Raw genomic sequence first — 21,458 nt, forward strand, 5'->3', positions numbered from 1 at the left:
GAATTCATTCATCCTCAGCCTCTGGTATCTCCCAGTACCTTTGTATTTTATTAAATCTTCCACCAGTATTCATCTACTGAATCTCCCTTAAACTCCACATGTGCAATCCAACATGCTTTTCCTCCACAATGGATCCTCCGTGTTAAAATGGCAATCAATCCCACATTCTCCTTTTGGAATATCCTAACTTTAGTCATAAGTGTCAATCCCTTTCATTTGTTTCAAGCTTGTGCAAAAACTCACATTTTGCAACCTACTGCTAATGATAAAACGCTCTCCAACATTACCTAAGTAAGCTGCCTGACTCGTGGATTCCGCCAACCCTTCCCGGCGAAGATCCTTCCCAGCATCCCCTGGGGTGGAGCAGTGGGCTGGAGAGTTTTCCAGCATGAAGTTCTTGCTGCGGGAAGTGCTGATTATTCGTGGTGGGAGGAGGATATTGATTACAGTCTGTAATAGCAGATAAACCTCAGGCTGCTCCAAATTCGGACTGTCTGGATCACAGAGGAAGAATGTTATCATAGGAAAACAATACTTTACAGCAATCTGACGGCTTCTTGGACAGCGAGAGAAGATTAATTGACCATTCACACTACCAATATCATTCCAACTCAGAAAGCTACCAGCACGGCTTTGACTTAGCTGTCAAACTTTGAGTCGAAACATTTCATAAGAGAATGGTTCCCCATATCTTCAATATCATTTTGCTTTGTATTCAATTCTTCAGGCTGATCTCCTACAGTTTGGAGGATGGTTGACTTGAACCTCCCAACCTTGGCACAACCTCAGTTGATATCAACAAACAGGAACTATGACCTGTTGGAGTTGGAGAGACTTTGAGCAGGGGTGAAAATCGAGACCAGGGTTCAATTCACACATTCCAGTCCCCAATTGCCAGAGTTTCAGATTTTCCCCTGAACATTTTCAGGTTGTGGATTGGTTTGGGTTACTAGCCCATCCCTGCACTCCCAACATGGTCAGCTTCATTGCAGATGTTGGCATGTCCAAGTCCTCCGGAATATTCACGGAGTAGGACCAGCTTTTTAGTTATGGCACCCCAAGAGATGTCATGGACTGTAAGCTGCAGAAGACAACGTTTTGAAAGCTAGGTTCAAAAGTTTTATCCACGTCGAAGTATGGCTCCCTTACCCTTCACAGCTCCTCATTCAAACATGCCAAAATATGGCCTGCACTCATCTTCCCATGGCCTTCAGGCCCCATATCCCAAGGTGCATCATTTACCTGACCTTGGTATGTCTCCCCCCTTTGGCCTGTGCTCATTCACCCACTGCACACTGACAAAGAAGCAATGAACCCTATAGTAACAATGGGACATATTAAAAAATCTTAAAGGTAGTAATTTATTGAAAAGATTCTTAAAAATTTCTAATTTTCACTGCAGACTGATAAATGAGTCAATCGTCCAGATACCAAGTGCAAAAACTGGGATCATCTGGAAACTTCTATCCTGTGCACATAAACATTATGCAATTGACAGAGGAGATCAGGAATCTGGAGATATCAAACAAGCAATGTTTTCTCTAGGGTTCAGCTGTTTCAACAGTCTATTGAACTCTCTGCCAATCTTCATTATACATTCTTAGCTAGAAATTCAGTCATCCATTGAAGTGAAAGTTGCTAAACCTACCTACCAAAAGCAGGAAAGCCTGAAAAGGTTTAATATCCCTTAACTTGAATTCTAATGCTCTCTGTCTGCGGGGACTGGGATGGTGTTGATGTATTAAATAACACTTTCTACAATTACAAGACACCTTTTTTGAAGTGTTACTTTGGATTTTATTTTGTTTTACCTTCTGCGTATTAAAAATGTTAATATATCCAATATGTTTATGATGTTTATTGTGGAAACAGAGGATATGTTTTAAGAAAACAAAGCCAGCCAAACAGCACAACTTTGTGTTATTAGCAATTCCTGGAGGTTTGTTGATGGAAATTTGAGCAACTCCCAGCAAAATTCCTTTCTCTTTTCCATTTACAACCTGAATAGGAGCCAGACGTGCAAAAATAACTATTCTTCTTTTATATAAAGTAACAAACCTTTGCTTCCCGTTCCAACTGTTAGCACAAATGGTATCAGAAGATTCAGGAGCATGCCTTCCCTTCTTTCTTGATTAGTAAACGGGGAAATCACATGACTTAATGGGAAGTCTTCTTTCAAAGCCTTGCATGAGGAAAAAGAAAAGTTAATTTTAAAAGATCCTAAATTCAAACAGCTCTACAGCATACTGGACAGTTCTAAAGGAGTCACATTGGACTCGAAATGTTAACTGTGTTTTGCTCTCCACAGATGCTGCCAGCAATTTGTTTCTATTTCAGATTTCCACAAAACACAGCATTTTGCTTAAGAGTATAAAAAAAGGGAGCAGGATGACTCTTTTAGTGCAGTGGTAGTGATGGCACCTCTGGGTTAGGAGGCCCAGTGTAAGTCCTGCCTGCTCCATAGGTGTGTCATAACACATCTGAACAGGGTGATTAGAAAATACCTAAAAAGGGGCAGTGCCATGGTTGGAACCATTTCGTAATCTAGCAAGAAACCCAGTGTTTAGTTGAATTTAACTTAAATGCTTACCAACTAAACAGCAATATTTGAGATAGCCAGACTCTGGTTTTCTCTCACTCTTCATTGGGATCAAAGGAAGAAATAATAATGTAACTGATGCAATGTGAAATTGATAGACTGGACCATTTTACATACTATTTTTAAAAAAAGAAAGATGCTGGAAATCTGAAACAAAAACAGAGTGCTGGAAAATCTTCGCAGGTCTGGCAGCTTCTGTGGAGAGAAATCAGAGTTAACGTTTCAGGTCTATTGTCTCCCCTTCAGAAATGGGTCCAATTCTGAAGAAGGGTCACTGGACCCAAAATGTTAACTCTGACTCCTCTCTACAGATGCTGCCAGACATGCTGAGATTTTCCAGCAATTGTTTTTGCTTTCTATTGACTTCAGTGGAAAGCAAAATTAGGCAGAGTATAAAATAGGCCATTTTTTCAAGGATAAATTAATCAAGAGTTGTTTGCCCACTGAAACTTGTTTAAAAAAATAATAACTTGCATCTATGACAGAGTCTTTTAACATTTGATATCTTCCAAGATTACCAACTGGCTGAGTAAATGGTTTTATTTCTGGTTTACCACATGCATAGTACTTTTTAAAAGAATATTAGATGGATATTTGTGCTCTAGTTAATTCTCTACTTCTCAAGAGTTCTCACAGAAGTCACCATTAGCTCAATATTTTTGGACTCAAAATTAAATAAAATCTTTAATCAAAACAAACATTTCATTTGTTCAACTGATTTCTCCATTTCAAGGTGTATGGATATTTACTTCTGTTGAAAAGTCTCTAACCATTGAATTGAAATATCCAAGGAACTCTTCTGACAATGTGCGCTTGTTAAAACAACTTGTTGTTTCAACTGTCCAATAATTTTGTTCCTGTCTGTACTGAATACTACTGGGGAATTAAATTTAAATTAGGTTCTTCCAATCTCCCAAAATAAACTTGGTGGAAACTTAGGGAAAGTGACGAAATCTGCATTCATGCCATATCTCCAAAAGTTCCTGGGAAATTGAGACATTGGGAGACTTTTCTCCACTGCTTTCCTAAACCCCATCTTCCCTTCCAGCAACCAGGAAGTTTCCCCTTCATGACCTTAAGCAACAAAACAAAAAATACCTGAATCTGTAATGCGACGAGCCTAACAACAGCTGTGCTGAAAGGTAGCGGTGGAGAAAGATATGGACTCAAGTGCAGAAGAGGCAGACCATCGGCAACACTAGAAGGTCCAACCACACCCATTACCTGTAAGTAAGAAATGAAAGAACTTAGTCCTCCCTGTAATGATTCAGATAGGCTACTCTTCCTTAAGCCTCCTGCTATTTTTGTTTAATCTTTTTCTCTAAAAATCAGAGCATGTATTCTTCATTTGTTTATTTCCATCAATGTATTTGGAAAGCAAGCAAATTCTTGCTATTTCTTGTTTGGGCTTAATGCATGAAATTATTTAACTCACTTCTAAACATACTGAAATTTCCTTTTTGCAGTCTATTGTCAACATTTTTATCATAAATCAGGCTCAGCTACAGGATTAGCTGGGCCAGAAAAATCACCTAAGGCCCAGAACTAATTCCTCATGCTGAGGACACTATAATTTGTCTCAGTAATCTGATATTAAGGAGCGGGGATTTCCTGCTCTTGTTCATTAACCAGTAACTCCAGTTGTAAATGATTAGAAGTTAGATGAGTCAATGCATTGTACAAACAGGAAGCAAAATTATGGAAGTAATGGAGGGAAGAGAAATGCAAAAAAATATCAAATGTACCCAAGAGGAAATGAGGTACAACCACGGTAGTACCATCATTATGAATTTTCTCCCTTTTCCCTCATTTAGATTATGACTCTGATTGGATTTGGATTCTGTGGCAGTCAATTAGCTTACTTTTAAGATGTTCACCTACTGCTGCCTGGAAAGCTAGTGGCAATGATGCTGAGGTCCTCACTGGGAGGTGGACCAGGCTATCTGCGGCATGCCTTTGTGGCTCCTCAGTGTGGCTAAGGGTATTTCCCACTTCTGAGAGGTGATGACAAATCAGAACTGATCAACTCTTCAGAACCAGCAGTGCCACTTGGAGCAGTCCTGGCACTTCAGTAGACATTGAGAGGAGGATCATTGGAGAGCCCCGGGATGGAGCCAAGTGAGGCGGGCCCAATCATAAAGGCCCTGGCAGAGGTGAGTCAATGTAAAAATAAGGAGGGTGCCTTTACGGAGGGTCAGCCATGAGGCCAGTGGGTCCTTCAGATTGACACAGGGTGCCCAAGAAAGGGAGTCCAACCCCTTATGCCACAGTCATATCTGCCATGATGCTCCATGTGCTTGTTTGCAGGGTGCCATACCCACACGCCACTGGAGTTAAGACAGAAGCTATGACTGAAGTCCATGAGTAGCCCATATGTGGCCGTTTAAAGCCCTTAACTGGCCCTCAGGTGGGAAATTTATTCTCGATTCTAATTACCTGGAGCTTAGTGGGGAGAGGTCAGGAAAGGGATGTGCTTTCAAACCTAAGTCCTACACCTCATTATACAGTACCCCTGACGCGGAGCTGAATGTCAAATTGCACCCCTGTTTCACCTGATATCTCACCACACCTAGATTTCCAGCAAGAATTCTGCAATGACATTCAGGAGAATTGAGCATGGGTGAATTCTTCCTTCCCTTTCTAGATTGAAACCAATCATAATGTTATAGTATTGACTGGGACATGAATCTGAGACTTCAGTCTGAATTTTTGCAGTGATGGAGAGGGTCTCCAGCCTAGACAAAATGGTGCCAGGGATCTGATCTGAGAAGCCCACCTTGGAACACGATGCCCATGATTTCCAACTGGGACTGGATGGGGATTGAAGCAAAGGTGCATTATATTTGCACAACTGTATGGGTTGAGGACTGCAAACGTTAAAGTACAAACTCACTCAAAACTGATCAAAGTTTTGCAAATGGAATGTCCAAACATGGCTTGTTGGCTTTAGACCTTTCAGGAAACAGTCTAAAGATGCTGGAGTTCTTTGAAGGATATTATTTCAAAAAATTGGGAGAGATCAAGTGCCCTTTGAGATTACTAAAAATAATTAAACAATTGTGAATAAAAAGAAGGTAAATCAACTCATTATAACTATCAAGCTGATTTGCGCTGTATGAATGGTTCCTAACCCATCATTACAGTAGGGTTTCTGTCTATTTTTGGTATAAGCATCGATTTACTTATAAAGTCATCCAAGTGAGCATTTTGCATAGGATTTCTTGCATTAATTAGAAATTAAATAGTTGAAGGTAATTAAATGTAGTGGATTAGTTTTAACCAGTGGGAAGGTGTTTTCTCCCCCCCAGGTGGTTCACTGATAGATGCTTAAGAATATTACATATTCTTCTTCATCTCAGCACTGGTTCTGAGGTTCTCTGTTGTTGGATCCTGGGTTTTACTAACATGGAAGATGTATGGGCAGAGAGAATTTTGTGGGGTCAAGAATCAGTATGAGTTGGGAATAAGTTGGTTGAATGGCTATAGAGGTGGGTACAGGGGCACAATTTGACATGGGGGGAACGAGCAGTAGATGGCAGGTGACAGCATGGATGACAAGTCGAGTGTGTGGGAGTGGCACTGAGATATATTGGTAATGATATTAATGGTCTAATAATCAAGAGGCTCTAGTGAATGTTCTGGTGACATAGGTACAAAACCCAGGGCGCATTGCATTAAAGTTACATGAAACTAATAACAGATGGAATTAGTCTCATTATAGTAACCATGCCAACTATTAAATTTTTTTGTGATGACAGTATAGCTTTAAGAGGTGTATTTTGTCCCGGTTTGTTTTTCATGAAAGTTATGACAGAGGTGGTGAATGGTCTGCTCCAAAACAAATAAACAGAATGTGAGGCCTTGGGCTTTGTTTTAAAGTTAGAGGGCTTTTAAAGGGTCAAGCTCCTACAGAACCAGTTTTATTTTGTTTTAGCCTTCAGTAGCAGTTGCTGGGGTCTTGAAGCTGGATGTGGAAACTTTTATTCCTCTCCCTGTTACAGCTAAAAGCTGGGGTTCTCTTCCTGCTGCTAGGACTGCATGTGAAACAATCTATTTTACCGACTTTGCCTTTGCCATGGGTGTGTTTACGGGATGTTACTATATTGGAACATTTAATTAGTAGTAGTTAATATATATTATCTTGCTAAGCATTTCGATAGTTACAGTTCAACCAATTATTTTATTTTTATTGTGTCTGTATTTTAATTATAGTGTATGAATAAAGTGCTTTGATTTCAAGTCTGGTGGTTTGATCAATCAAATTGCATCTGGAATACAAAGCCTTACACTTCCCTTTAAAATGAGAAAAAGTTAGGGTCTAGCTGTCATCTTAACAAAGTTTGAGGTGCTTGGTCTGGTGCATAACATGTTGTTAAAAACAATGTTGGTTCAATGTTGTCTATCTGGTCCACTAACGTGGTTGCCTCTTAACAGTCCTCTGCGCTCGCTGAGCAAGTGATTCAGTTCAAGAGCGATTGTGAGATAAGTAACAAATAGTGATCTCTCCAATGATTGTTTGTCTCCTTGATATGATACTGTACGGAACCAAACTGTGTTTGCGACTAGATATCTTTTATGAATAAAGTATATTTTTGAAATAAAATTAATGCTAGCCTTTCTGGTGATTCTCATATTCCATGAAGGGGTAACGACACTTGAACAGCTCCTTTGACATTGAATGAAAATATTGAAGTTGGACAGGGATTGATTCAATTTTAATGTTTCCCAGCTACTCACCAAATTGACACAAACATTAATCAATGACCTGAGATGTGGCAGGAATGAAATGATTGGCTGCCTTTGGAGGGTGATACAAATGCCTTCAATTAAACTGCTTGCGGCTTCCCACTCCACCTGGCGCCTGTAGAAACATTAGAAATCAACCAGCATCTGACAACAATATTCCAGTGTTTATGTTAAATTATTCCATGTACAACTATAACCATAAATTTTACAAGTCTTATATCTTAACAAATCTGTCACTTTTCATAGTTACAAAATGTATGTAAATTGTTGCCTCCAACTGGCTACAATATCATTTTCTAACAAAAGCAAATCAGAATGCATTAATCAGCTGAAGAAAATATAAGAACTAGAAAGTTATTTCCTGCTGGTTTTTCCTGCCTTGACATCCCAGCCTTTCAAATTGAAAACTGATCTGCAGACAAATCTTCACTGAGCAACAGCAGTTAATAGAATGAGTGGACTTCAAACTCTTCCCACAGAAAATGCATTTTGTACTCTTGCAGACTCCTTGAAGAATTGTTCAAGATATAAGCTAACTTGTTGCTCTTTAAAACATCAGAGCACATGTTAACATAAAACCTACTTACACTCAGCAGAATTTTGTTGGGGGAAGGCATGCTGTTGAGCTGTGGGTAAAGGAGGCATGCAGAGTAAAGGGCGACCTGCCACACGTGTACATAGGACGGTATTTTACTGTCAATGGAAAAAAACCACACATGATGACAGGCATGATAATGATGAGACTCTAGTAAAGGAGCTCTAGTTTAGATCTGGTATCGCTGTTTTTAGTTAGCTTCGTGTTTATAAATAGTTGTTCAAAAATATCTAAAAATCTAGCTATATCTTTACCTTGGAATAAGATCACACACACATTGTCTAGAATCCAACCCAATGATATTAGATAATGGCACTGGGGAACAGGGTTGGAACAGCCCAATGGCCAAGTCAGCACCAAAGTTAGTGCCACAGGTAAAATCTTGTGATCTTCTAACAAACACATGGTATAGACAGATGCTCAGAAAGAGAAGCAAGTCAGCAATGAGTAGACTAAGAAATGGCAGATTTGGAGAAACAGATTGGTAAGCATGGGTTGAAAGGTTATCTGAACGTGCAGTAAATATGGATTTGAGGTTATAATCAGATCAGCTATGAACTTATTGAATGGTGGAATGAGGTTTATGAAGTCAAAGGCCTATTTGGGCTCCTAACTCATGTGTTCACATGTAGCTTAGTATTTATATGTATCTTAAATGAGGACCAATCTTAAATGAGGAATCAAGCCAGCTAAAAGGGGTCATGAAATAACTTTAGTGAGCAGAATTAAGGAGAATCCAGAGACCTTTTATTCTTACATAAGAAGCAAGAGGGTAACCAGAGAAAGGGTTGGTCCACTAAAGGATAAGGACGGAAGGTTGTGTGTCGAGCCTGAGAAAATGGGTGAGATTCTCAATGATTACTTTGCATCGGTGTTCACTGAGGAACTGGAGGTGATGAATGCTGAAAGTAGATATAAAAGTTTGTTACTCTGGATCACATTGACATAAGGAGGGAAGATGTTGGTTAGGCTAAAGGATATTAAGGTGGACAAATCCCCAGGGCTGGATGGGATCTATCCCAGGTTGCTGACGGAGGCGAGAGAGGAAATAGTTGGGGCCCTGACAGATATGTTTGTAGAATCCTTAAATACAGGTGAGGTGCCGGAGGACTGGAGAGTTGCTCATGTTGTCCCGCTGTACAAGAAGGGTAGTAGGGATATTCCAGGTAACTACAGACCAGTGAGCCTGATGTCAGTGGTGGGAAAGTTACTGGAGAAGGTACTGAGGGATAAAATCTAATTATATTTGGAAAAGAATGGGCTTATCAGTGATAGGCAAAATGGATTTTTGTGGGGTAGATCATGCCTTACCAACTTAATAGAGTTCTTTGAGAAAGTGAACAAGTTGATGGATGAAGGAAGGGCTGTAGATGTCATATACATAGACTTCAGTAAGGCATTTGATAAGGTTCACCGTGGTAAACTAATGGAGAAAGCGAAGTCAAATGGCGTGCAGGGTGTTCCAGCTAGCTGGCTAAAGAACTGGTTGAGCAACAGGAGACACAGAGTAGTAGTTGAAGGGAGTTTCTCAAAATGGAGAAAGGTGACCAGTGCTGTTCCGCTGGGGCCACTATTGTTTGTAATATACATAAGTGATCTGGAAGAGGGTATTATTGGTATGATCAGTAAGTTTGCAGATGACATGAAGATTGGTGGAGTAGCAGAAAACATAGGAGACTGTTAAAGGATACAGGAGGATATAGATGGACTGGAGAGTTGGGCGGAAAGTGGCAGATGAATTTCAATCCAGGCAAATGTGAGGTGATGCATTTTGGGAAGTCTAACTCTAGAGTGAACTATACTGTAAATGGAAGGACCTTGGGAAAAATTGATGAGCAGAGAGATGGTCAAGAAGGCATATGGTATGCTTGCCTTCATCGGACAGGGTATTGAGTATAAGAGCTGGCAGGTCATGTTAAAATTGGACAAGACTTTGGTTTGGCCGCATTTAGAACACTGTGTACAGTTCTGTTTGCCACATTAACAAAAGGATGTGGACACTTTGGAGAGGGTGAAGAAAAGGTTTACGAGGATGTTGCCTGCTATGAAGAGAGGTTAAGTAGGTTAGGATTGTTTTCATTAGCAAAAAGGAGATTGGGGCGGACCTGATTGAGGTTTACAAAATCATGAAGGGTATAGACAGGGTGGACTGAGATAAGCTTTTTCCTAGGGTGATGGATTCAATAACGAGAGGTTATGCATTCAAGGTGAGAGGTGAAAAGTTTAAGGGAGATGTACGTAGCAAGTACTTTACAAAGAGAGTGGTAGGTGCCAGGAATGGGTTATGAGCAGAGGTAATAGAGGCAGGCATGGTAGATTCATTCAAGGTGTTTCTGGGCAGATGCATGAGTAGATAGGGAGCAGAGGGATACAGATGCTTAGGAATTGGGCGATAGGTTTAGACAGCGGATTTGGATCATCTCAGAATTGGAGGGGTGAAGGGCCTGTTCCTGAGCTGTAAATTTTCTTTGTTCTTTGTTGTTTGTATGAAATGCGAAAGTACAACTCGATCAGAAGGGGAGTAGTGGTTTGGCTTGAGATGCAACTCTCTTAAGTTTCATATAATCTCAGGCTGAATTTAACATTGATTAAAACAATGCATTAGGCTAGACAGACTGAAGCTGAAAAACAGAACTAAGTCTTCATTAGAGGTGAGAGAGGAATCCCATAGAGGAAGCATTTGAATCTATGAGATGCAAGAATAAAAGCACATCATGTCAGCAGCCAGAGAAGTATGAAGAAAGAATGGCAGATCCCGTCTTATTGTTCCCACAATGGCTTAGACAGAAGGCCCACAGGCCTGACTGCATGTCTGCAGGAAAATCAGTCATTTCAAATCTGTATGTCATTTCGATAAACTTTTAATCTCAAAGTAAAAGATAAAAGTCTTTAAAGAAGAGACCGTGCAAGAAATCAAAGAATAGAAAATTAATATCATCTTTCTTGGAGAAATTGAGGAACAAAAATGTAAGTACTGGAATACTACAACAGAATTCAATTGACATTATTAATTTTGAAAAGCACTCTGTGCATGCAGGTGAGACAGATTTGGTCAAACAAGTGTCATTGTTGACCATCGTTGCAACCATCATCATTAGATCACAAGATCAATGAGTGATCAAAATGGAGATCAAAGGCTAGCTAACAATAAGGATGAAGTACAAAGATAGGAAAATGTTCGAGACACTATTATGTATATAATAGCAGAAAATGGGCAAATTGAAAACATTATACCACATCACCTTCAGAGCAGATATAAAATCCATGGTTCTGTTTACACCAAGAAAAGACATACCCCACATACTCCTGTATCAAGTCAGAAGTGAAATTGAGGCGATTCTTCAGCAAGGAGATCTTTAGTCAGTTAACAGACCTACACATTGGTGTTCTCATAATTCAAATGATTAGATTCCCTACAGTGTGGAAATAGGCCCTTCAGTCCAAACTAACCCTCCAAAGATTAACCCACTCAGACCCATTTCCCTCTGACTAATGCACCTAGCACTATGGGCAATTGATCATGGCCAATTCACCTGACTGGCACATTGTTGGACTATGGAGGAAACCAGACCAAACCCAGGGAGGATGTGCAAACTCCACACAGATAGTCACCCAAGGCTGGAATTGAACCTGGGACACCCTGGTGCTGTGAGGCAGCAGTGCTAACCACTGAGCTACCATGCCACCCCAAATGGATCTATCAGAATTTGTGTTGACATTATTCAATTGAATGTGGACATGGAACACAATTGTTTGAGAATATAAATGAAATATCAATATCTTTTAAGGTCTTAAATCATCATGATTTGAGAGCAGTGGCATCCCAGACAGAAAAATCACACCAGAAGATCAGTCATGGTCTCTGACGAAAATTACTGAAGATATACTGTGATAGAAAAATAAAGCTTTGCAGCCAGTAACATGTGAGAATTTCTTGGATTACAGTTCAAGATTGAAACTGATCGAGAGCCAATTTTACTCTGTGCATGCAGGTGAGCTAGAATTGGTCAAACAAGTAATATTGCAACCATTGTCATTAGATGACAAGGTCAATGAGGGATCAAACTGGAGATCAAAGGCTAGCCAACAGTAAAGGATGAAAGACAAAGATAGAGAAATGTTAAGGACAAAGGAAATCACTACAGTTCTGCTGATGTAGAGGGATGTAGAGGTTCAAGTCTATAGCTCCTTGAAAGTGGCTGTACAAGTAGGTAGGGTGGTAAAGAAGGCGTATGGCATGCTTGCCTTTTTTAGCTGGGGAACTGAGTACAAGAGTCAGGCTGTCATGTTGTAGCTTAATAAGACTTTAGTTAGGCCACACCTAGAGTATTGCATTCAATTCTGGTCACCACATTACAGGAAGCATGAGGGCTTTGGAGAGGGTACAGAAGAGGTTTACCATGATGCTGCCTGGACTAGAGGGTATGAGCTAAAAGGAGAAGTTGGCAAAATATAGTTGTTTTCCTTGGAGTAGTGGAGGCTGAGGGGAGACTTGATAGAACTCTATAAAATTATGAGATGCGTAGATAGGATTGACAGTCAGAATCTTTTTTTCTAGAGGTGAAAGCATCTCATAGTAGGGGGCATGCATTTAAGACGAGAGGAGGAAAGTTAAAAGGAGATGTGAGAGGCAAGTTTTTTTGGACAGATAATGGAGTCTGATGTTGAAGGCAAAATATGATAAGGATGTTTAAGCGACTTTTAAATAAGCACATGAATATGCTAGGAATGGAGGGATTTGGACCAAAGGCAGGCAGAAGGGATTAGCTTAATCTGGCACCATGGCACAGCATTGTGGGCCAAAGGACCTGTTCCTGTGCTGTACTATTCTATGTTCTATGCTTAGGAGCCAATGATTCTGCTGGACGATGTGATGATACCATCCTGAAGATATTCAGTGGAAATATCCAGCTCCTGCTGATACATTATTGACAATACTGACTGATGCCCAAGCAAGGATGGCATTCATCAAGGAAACTGAAGTTTTTAATTACCTAACCACTGAACACCTGTTCATGATAGCATGTTGATTTAATCAGAAACTCGCCATTCAGATAAACTTAAGACATTAAGTAGGGTGGCACAGTAGTTAGCACTGCTGCCTCACAGCACCAGGGTCCCAGGTTCGATTCCAGCCTTGGGCAACTGTCTGGGTGGAGTTTGCACATTGTCTGTGTGGGTTTCCTCCCACAGTCCAAAGATGTGCAGGTCAGGTGAATTGGTCATGCTAAATTGCCCATTGTGTTAGGTACAGCAGTCAGAGGGAAATGGGTTTGGGTGGGTTACTCTTTGGAGGGTCAGTGTGGACTTGTTGGGCTGAAGGGCCTGTTCCCACACTGTAGGGAATCTAATCTAATCAAGTCCTCCTTTCTCAGAAGGCGCATCAATCGTCTCACCACCAGGCGGCGACGTCCTAAAATGCATAGATTTGCATTGAGTCATTTATACAATTGGCTGGAATAACTTTGCTTTCTTACTTAACTTCTGCTCAAACTGAGACACTCGACTGTAGATGGCAAGTGCACACTTGGCAACGTGGTGCCCAGTCACCAGAATGGACAAGGTGCCTTTTCTTTTCACCTCTGGTGAAATGCTGGAAACCTTCATTATCTTTAATTTTAATGATTTGGAGATGCCGGTGTTGGACGGGGGTGTACAAAGTTAAAAATCAACAATAGCAGGTTACAGTCCAACAGATTTAATTGGAAACACTAGCACTTGCCTGACGAAGGAGCAACGCTCTGAAAGCTAGCGCTTCCAATTAAATCTGTTGGACTATAACCTGGTGTTGTGTGATATTTAACTTTAATTTTATTGTTAGCTCTGCAACTATTTTAGGGACCATGGCAGAATGTGTCCCAGTGCCACCATAAAACTCAACTGCATTGCGTAGCACTTAATTCAAAATAATTTATGTCTGTTTCAATTAAGAAAAACTGGGCTCACAGCAGAATGAATTTCTGGCCCCTTTGGGTGGAGTTTCCTATTTGAACACAATTGACAAATTGGGCATAAGTTGCAGACAAAAATTTCATTCTTGATGCTGATAAATAAAAGCAAAATTTTTCTTCAAGCCGTGCTCTTGGACATTACTGCTTTCCCTATATTAAAAATACTCTTTGAAGCATTTAAGAGTCATTAACTGGTCCAGTTTTATGAATAAAGCTGAAATATACTCTGCCTCACTAAACAAGCTTTATCCTCCATGTTGCAGCTACTACCTCTGAGTAACTATTTTTAAATTACTTTAAGTGGGACCGTACAGCACCACTTACTAGTTGAATTCGTACGCACAAGTCAGTTTCTTGGCAAGTTAAATATTTAATACTTTAAAAAATTCACTGTTGACACTCAGTACCTAAATTTGAAGTGATGTTGAGGGAGTCTCATCCTCTCACACATCCTCAGCTATGACCAAGGACAGAAGCCATAGGCCCTACTCCAGACCTAGGCTCCTGGTCTTCAACCTAGTCACTGTGGTTCCAATCCTACAACCAGAGCACCAGAGGCCTCCTCATGCCTTGGACTCGGTTATTGGGCCCTAATAAACCTCCTGTTCAAGTTTCAGGTAAAAAAGGACTCGCTTATGGAACTGATCGCCTCACTTTTCCTCTCCTCTTTTGTTTTCTCAAAGCATAAAACTCATCTCTTTTCCAGCCTCCTCTGGTTCTGAAGGGTCATACTGGACTCAAAATATTAATACTTTTCACAGTTGCAGCCAGATTTGCTTAGCTTCTCTTGCACTTTGCTTTTACTTCAGATTTCCAGTATTTGCAGTATTTTGTTTTTCTTCTATAAGATTAACATGGATCTCTGCATTAATGGCAACTTTACAGATGAAAGACAAGTGCTTTGGAAACTGCATCCAAAATCTTTCTTGCCTCTATTAACTTCACTCATCTAACACTGAATTCAACTTTGTCCTTTGCAGTTGTGCTGCTAATTTCACAATCCTATCTTCTCATTGGTTAAGGACACTTTTGCTTGTCCGATTTACTCAGATCTCAGACGCACCATTTCCCTCACTGTTGTAGCTGTCAGCTCGCACATTCAACAAGTTGTCATGAAAACAATATTAAAATCTGATGTTCCAATTAACAGATGTTATTCGATCACTTGCAACACCATAAATCTCCTCAATGTTTAGTAGATTTAACATAAATTACCTTAAGGTTGGCATCTTATGAATCTTATTAAACATCCGATCTAATCTCTTTAAGATTAGAATGAGAGCTGGCCGCACAGCTTCTGCAGTCCAGTCGGTGATTGGAAGCATTTCCATGATGTATCTCCGAAGCCCATGGCTCTCCATTGTTTGGGTGTCATATGGTGCAAGCTTTAGAAGGGAATGTGCAATTTCGGCCAACCTAAGGTACAATTAACACTCAACTTATTCCAGAAGGACAAAATACAATAACTACAAATTCTGAAAGGAACTAGCTATTTCCATAAAAAGCAACCAATTTCATTTTTAGTCCTCAAACTTCAGGGTAATCGTTCAGATCATCAAAGACATTTGTAGACACCATCAGAACCCAGAACTATTCAGTCATTTCCTATTTAATGACTGATCAAGGAATGATCTGTCTCAGAGTGTGTACTATACTGAAGGTTGTGAAACAGAAGAGATCCCTGGTGCTGCCCACCATGCCAATGTTGATGCTCCTAATTTCGCCTGTCATTGACCTACACGCCACGGAGACACTAGCCAATATTTAGTCTTACAAGTCGCATTTGCAAGCCATTATTGAAATGGAACTTTGGGCATTGTACTAGCCTTTTGGCTCCAACTACTTCATTATACATGAAATCCTTCAGTAGATATCTGTCTTCCATCATTACAGAGAATGTACTCAGACCAGTGAAGCTCCCTTTTCTTGAATCGAGAGTGTCGCCAGAATTATGATTTTGTCCTCCCATAAAATGCTCAGGACAAACAATGCGAAGAAATCCGAAGGTGACAAGCTTAGAATAGGTGGAACACACATCGTATACCTCATATGTGACTTCACATCAAGTAATTCAAGAGTGGTAACCCTTGGTTCTCCAGCCATATTCTGAAGAATTTTCAACCTAGGGCCGCAGTGCTTGAAGAATTCAGTGCAAATGTTTAGTACAGACTCCCGAGGCCTGCGAAATTCCTCTCTTGCTATACGCTCATCCAGTTCTTCAGTTGGCAGACTCTGGCCCTCTTCTAACAAATGAAGGTTATCTCTGCGGAAAGGTAAAAATATTCTTTAATTACAAAATAAAGTGAGAAATTTCAAGATTGTCTGTAATCACCAACAATTTTCACCCAACCAGCTGGCAGCTTTGAAGTCAAATTCTTGCAATTTTCCACCCAGTATCTTTATGAGAAAATAATCACAACAAGGGTATGTACCTTCAACGTAGCTTACCAACTTCTTGGGACAAGTCACGGTGGACAATGACTTGATAGGATTTGCCACCATGTTCCCAGAACCTGAGCCTGTGGGTTGCTAATCCAGTGACATGACACTCGGTCACTATTTTCTCCAAATAGGTCTAAAATTTGTGCTCACCACGTGTCAGGGTGGGTAGAAAGAGATTGGACATGAATCAGCCATGATGCCTTTGAATGGAACAGCAGGACTGAATGACCTGCTCCCATTCAAATCTTCCTACGATCCAAACATGCTCAGAATCAATGTTCCAATGACAATTAATAAACCCAAATATTCGGGTTTCTGGTGCCAGGCAGGTCAGGGTGAGGCATTTTATATTTCAGGCGATAACCAACACTGGTTTTCACTGTAATGTAAATGGATCTGCAAGATTAGAATTCACATTTTACATCTCAAGGATCACATTCTTCTGACTAATCCTTTGAAACAAGGAATTGATGGTTGTGAGCGATTGAAAATAAAAAAAGATAGACAACCTAATAGAATGATTAGATTAGATGACTTACAGTGTGGAAACAGGCCCTTCGGCCCAACAAGACCCTGTGAAGAGCAACCTACCCAGACCCATTCCCCTACATTTACCCCTTCGCCTAACACTACGGGCAATTTAGTGTGGCCAATCCACCTAACCAGAGCACCCGGAGGAAACCTACGCAGACACGGGGAGAATGTGCAAACTCCACACAGATAGTTGCCTGAGGTGGGAATTGAACCCAGGTCTCTGGCGTGTGAGGCAGCAGTGCTAACCACGGTGCCACCGTGCTGCCCATATGATTGAAATAACTATTTGGTCCATTGTGCCTGTAAAAGGAGCATGCAAGAGTTATCACGATTTTTCCTGACCTTGTATTGGCCCCTCCAGACATGGCGTGGTTGGCTGTCGGAGCTCCCCTATGGCCTTGGTCGGACCTGCTCATTTGAGGAGCTGTCATTGGTCTGCACCACAGTTCATGAAGAAATAAACATACAATTTTTAAATAAAATGTCCTGTTTAACAAATATTGCTTGATCAAAGCAACTACAAAGATTAAAACAGAGGCTCAGTTTAGACAAATTGTTGTACTAATGTCCTTCAATCAGTTTCATGCGTTACATTATACAGGCTGACCGCTGTATCCGCGGGTCCACTTTCTGCAGTTTCAGTTACCTGCCATTTACCACGGCCCAAGCATATTACAGGAACGTTCCAGAACCAGGGACCAAGGGGATGCTGGGAAGGAAAATTTCCCATTTAAATGAACAAGTTTGCGACTATCTACGGTTTCGGGCCCTAGCAGTAGGTCTTGGAACATATCCCCCGCAGGTACAGGCATGGGACTACTGTACTGAATAAGGGACAGAGCAGTCCACTAAAAACAGTGGAACAAAATGTATTGCTGAAATTTTAAGCTAAAAATCCACCTCTGTAACCATTAAAATTTACTTTGGTAGGACAGTGACATTGAATGACAAAGCAGCCCAAGAGAAGGATTAATAAATTACCTGGTGAGAGATTCAACACTATATAATAGGGCTTGTAAGGATGTGGCTAGTGAAGCAATAGCCGTGATTTCATCCCGTGCTGCGGATGATGACTCCAGTTGAATGGTTTGCTTCTTCAGTTTCTGCAAGTAGCAGGGAACCAGTGCCTCTAGCACCATCAGCATTTGAAGACTATGGCATAAATAAGAAGCATTAGAACAGACAAAGCACTACCGGGCAATAGCAAAGAAAATCCAATTCTACTGTGACAAACCATTTTTAAAAAAAATTGAACAAACATAAAAGGGCTAAACATTTGATCTTAGTCATGCAAAGTCAGGATTGCTCCTCTGGGCAACCTTAGGTGGTGAGGCCACAGCTGGTGTATTATGTGCAGTCGTGGTCACCACGTTACAGGAAGGACATAATTGCGCTGAAGTGAGTGCAGAGAAGACTTACTCGTATGTTGCCAGGGCTGGAGAACTATAACTACATGGAAAGATTGGAGAGGTCAGGGTTGTTTTCCTTTGGAACAGAGAAGACTGAGGGGTGACATGATTGAGTTCTACAAAATTGTGAGGTGGAGAAAGAGGAGGAACTTGTTTCCCTTGGCAGAAAGTTTAAAAACTAGGAGTCATAGATTCAAGCTAAGTAGCAGAAGGATTGAAAGAGACATGCCTCTTTACGCAGAGGGCAGTGGGTGCCTGGAATTCACTGCCTGAGTTGGTGGTGGGTACCGAGATCCTAAACTCATAAAAAGCATCTGAATCTGTACCTTAAGTAAGGTACAGAGTAATGCTGTAAGCTGCAGAGTTATGGGTCATGTACAAGTAGATGGGATTAGAAAGGGCTTCTTGGACAAGAGAAGCTGAGTGGTTCCCATCTGTCCTGTTTCATTTTTAATGGTTTCTAGGTCTATGTCCACAAATGAAATACCCTTACCACATAACACAAAATTAGACTGAATTAAAATTTCTCTCAAAAACGTATTGATAAAGTAGGGAATAGAGAAAAAGTGGCAAAATTCTACATGAACATGAAGTAGCACCTATTAATAATTAAAACAGATAATGATTCTACCTTAACGGCTGTGAGATATCAAAGAGCAGATTAACTGAATGAGAAACACCCCAGTGATATGAAAGACCAGCTTGATTTCAGGCCCACAAGATGAAAAAAAAAGCACCTCAAGTAGATAAGATATTTAAACAGATTTAAGATTTAAATGGATTTAAATCAGCTTCTTTCCCACTGTTATCAGAATTTTGAACAGACCTCTAATTCATTAGAGTTGATTTTTCTCTGTACATTCTGTGTAGTTGTAACACTGTATTTTGCATTCTGTTCTATTACCCTGATGTGCTTAAGTAAGGTATGATTTATATGGTTAGCATGCAAAACAATACATTTCACTGTATCTCGGTAAATGTGATACTAATAAATCAAATACTAGAAAGGCTTGGAGTAACAAGAACTACAGAATATAAAATTTATGAAATAGTGAGTCTATTAATTCTACTCATCCTTAATAGGAAAGTTGTGAGACAATATTGAAAATACAGCATAGATCAACACCAATAATTCTTGCTGGGAGAAAATAGAGGAAGTCTTGAAAAATTCAGTTCCTTTCCTTTAAAAGTACATCATGATGACTGACAGAGCTTGGACAGGATGGGATATATAGCTGACTATTTACAATCAGTAAGGGTTTAGAACAAGAGGTCATGAGCATCAGATGAATCATGAGTTTCATGTTGAGAACAGGTAAAGCATTTACATGGAGGTTTTTGGGATTAGGTAAGTGGTTGAAGGAAAGAAATATGGGAAAAGGGTTAGGACATGGGTTCAGTGAGGTTCACCTGTTGTACACACTTTTATACATTTTATGCAGAAAGCAAATGTACAAGAGAAAAAATAAATAAAAGAAACCCATCAGTTAGGTTTTAAACCTATTGTCTGGACAACGGAGCTGGGCAGATTTTACAATGGGTGGCTAATCTGTCATGCTAGTGTTATACCAAATTGAAAATCTATCAGAATCCCATTACATCCTATCTGGAAGGAAAAGGGGCAACAGTAGAGACATAAAATCAGAGTGCAAAATTGACAACAGTCATTAAAAATGGAAAAGGAGACAAGTACGGGATGGCTCCCAGCTATCCAAGAGTGATTACCACCTGATTCATACTGAATATTAATGAAAAAATCTAAGTGCTCATCACGTTATTAACATTGCATTTCCATACCCCCTACTGATAAACAGCTGCTGTTTGCTGGAATTAGCAATGGTAAATTGAACAGGCACAAAAGTGAGCAGGGGTCCAATGCAAGCAATGTTACTTCTGCAACCTTCCATAATTAGAGCTTCAAAACCAGGGAACACCTGCAAAAGTTCTCAGCAATTTAACTGGCCACTATTCTGGTTGGCTCTCTGTGTCTGTATACATTGCTCATCACTTTAAATTCTGATCACTCAGTTCTTGAAATACTGTACTTGGAAAGTCTTTTGTAATCCATTTGAACAAAACATGCTGCCCAGAAGATCTATGTTTTTATTAGCATTACTTCAATTCTCTTTGATTTAACATAATTTAATACTTTACATTTAATAACACTACACTTGTGTTGAGTATGAAATAATAAAATTAACCTGAACCTTATCAATGCCTTTGTCAGTGTGGCAATGGCATGGTCTTTCATATGAAATTTCTTTCTCATTACTAACAAAATTACATGTTTGCCAGGTTGAAATTCATTAAAGCATTCAACTTAATATTGTTGAATGACAGGAATTATTTAAGGCAAGGGTCAAGGTTTTACTGCAATCGACATCTTGTAGCCACCTTCTGTCTTATTCCAGTTTTAAGGTGTACACTTTAAGGTTTTAAGGTGGTTTGGCAAGTAAAGTGCTGAAAGTGGAAGCTGAAAGTAACAGTGAGTGTGGCAGGGTATCTGGGTGTTTGGTGAGCAATGAGATAAACAGTGAATCTCAATGAAATTCATGCATGGTGAAATAAAGACAGGAAAGCTGGAAAATCTCAAATCTTTCTGTCAGAGTGAAATTGGTGAAAATCACAAATTTGGAAGTCCCACCCCAGAAAGAGTCATTTCTGATTTTTGTGGGACAAGTTTGGTGACAGGTTAGCTTATATCACTACGTGGCTTGTGGAGACAGCTAACCATTTAAGTAATCAGCTGCCCCCCCATCTAAGTTCTGTTTTGTAATCCACACTGTCTGGAACCTAGAGAATAAGGAGCAGACCAAGTCAGAACATCTGTTATATAGTGAATTTATTTTGGATAGTCATAGTGGCCTAACCAATGACCTGTACAGCCACAACATGACCTCCCAACTCCTGTACTCAATACTCTGACCAATAAAGAAAACATACCAAACACCTTCTTCACTATCCTATCTGTACAAGATGATTAGGGGTTTAGATAGGGTTGACAGTGAGAACCTTTTTCCGCTAATGAAGTCAGCTGTTACTCGGGGACACAGCTTTAAATTAAGGGGTGGTAGGTATAGGACAGATGTTAGGGGTAGATTTTTTTACTCAGCGGGTTGTGAGTTCATGGAATGCCCTGCCAGTAGCAGTGGTGGACTCTCCCTCTTTATGGTCATTTAAGC

The 21,458-nt window shown here is 40.2% G+C and overlaps 1 protein-coding gene across 7 annotated transcripts in view; it reads right to left on the minus strand.

Annotated features, from left to right (window-relative positions):
- unc80 (unc-80 homolog (C. elegans)) overlaps window positions 1-21,458 on the minus strand; it is a 277,657-nt gene that overhangs the window by 35,619 nt on the left and 220,580 nt on the right. For all 7 annotated transcript variants that reach the window (XM_072578775.1, XM_072578771.1, XM_072578772.1 and 4 more), the window contains 8 exons: window positions 17,849-18,019; window positions 17,210-17,302; window positions 15,936-16,154; window positions 15,107-15,307; window positions 7,337-7,460; window positions 3,698-3,823; window positions 2,059-2,182; window positions 288-494 (listed from right to left, as the gene is read on the minus strand). In XM_072578775.1, coding sequence (XP_072434876.1) covers window positions 288-494; window positions 2,059-2,182; window positions 3,698-3,823; window positions 7,337-7,460; window positions 15,107-15,307; window positions 15,936-16,154; window positions 17,210-17,302; window positions 17,849-18,019 — 1,265 coding nt within the window. The remainder of the gene's footprint in view (window positions 1-287; window positions 495-2,058; window positions 2,183-3,697; window positions 3,824-7,336; window positions 7,461-15,106; window positions 15,308-15,935; window positions 16,155-17,209; window positions 17,303-17,848; window positions 18,020-21,458) is intronic.

The sequence above is a fragment of the Chiloscyllium punctatum genome, chromosome 10 (genome assembly GCF_047496795.1).
Source record: "Chiloscyllium punctatum isolate Juve2018m chromosome 10, sChiPun1.3, whole genome shotgun sequence".
In the NCBI taxonomy this organism is placed as follows: domain Eukaryota; kingdom Metazoa; phylum Chordata; class Chondrichthyes; order Orectolobiformes; family Hemiscylliidae; genus Chiloscyllium; species Chiloscyllium punctatum.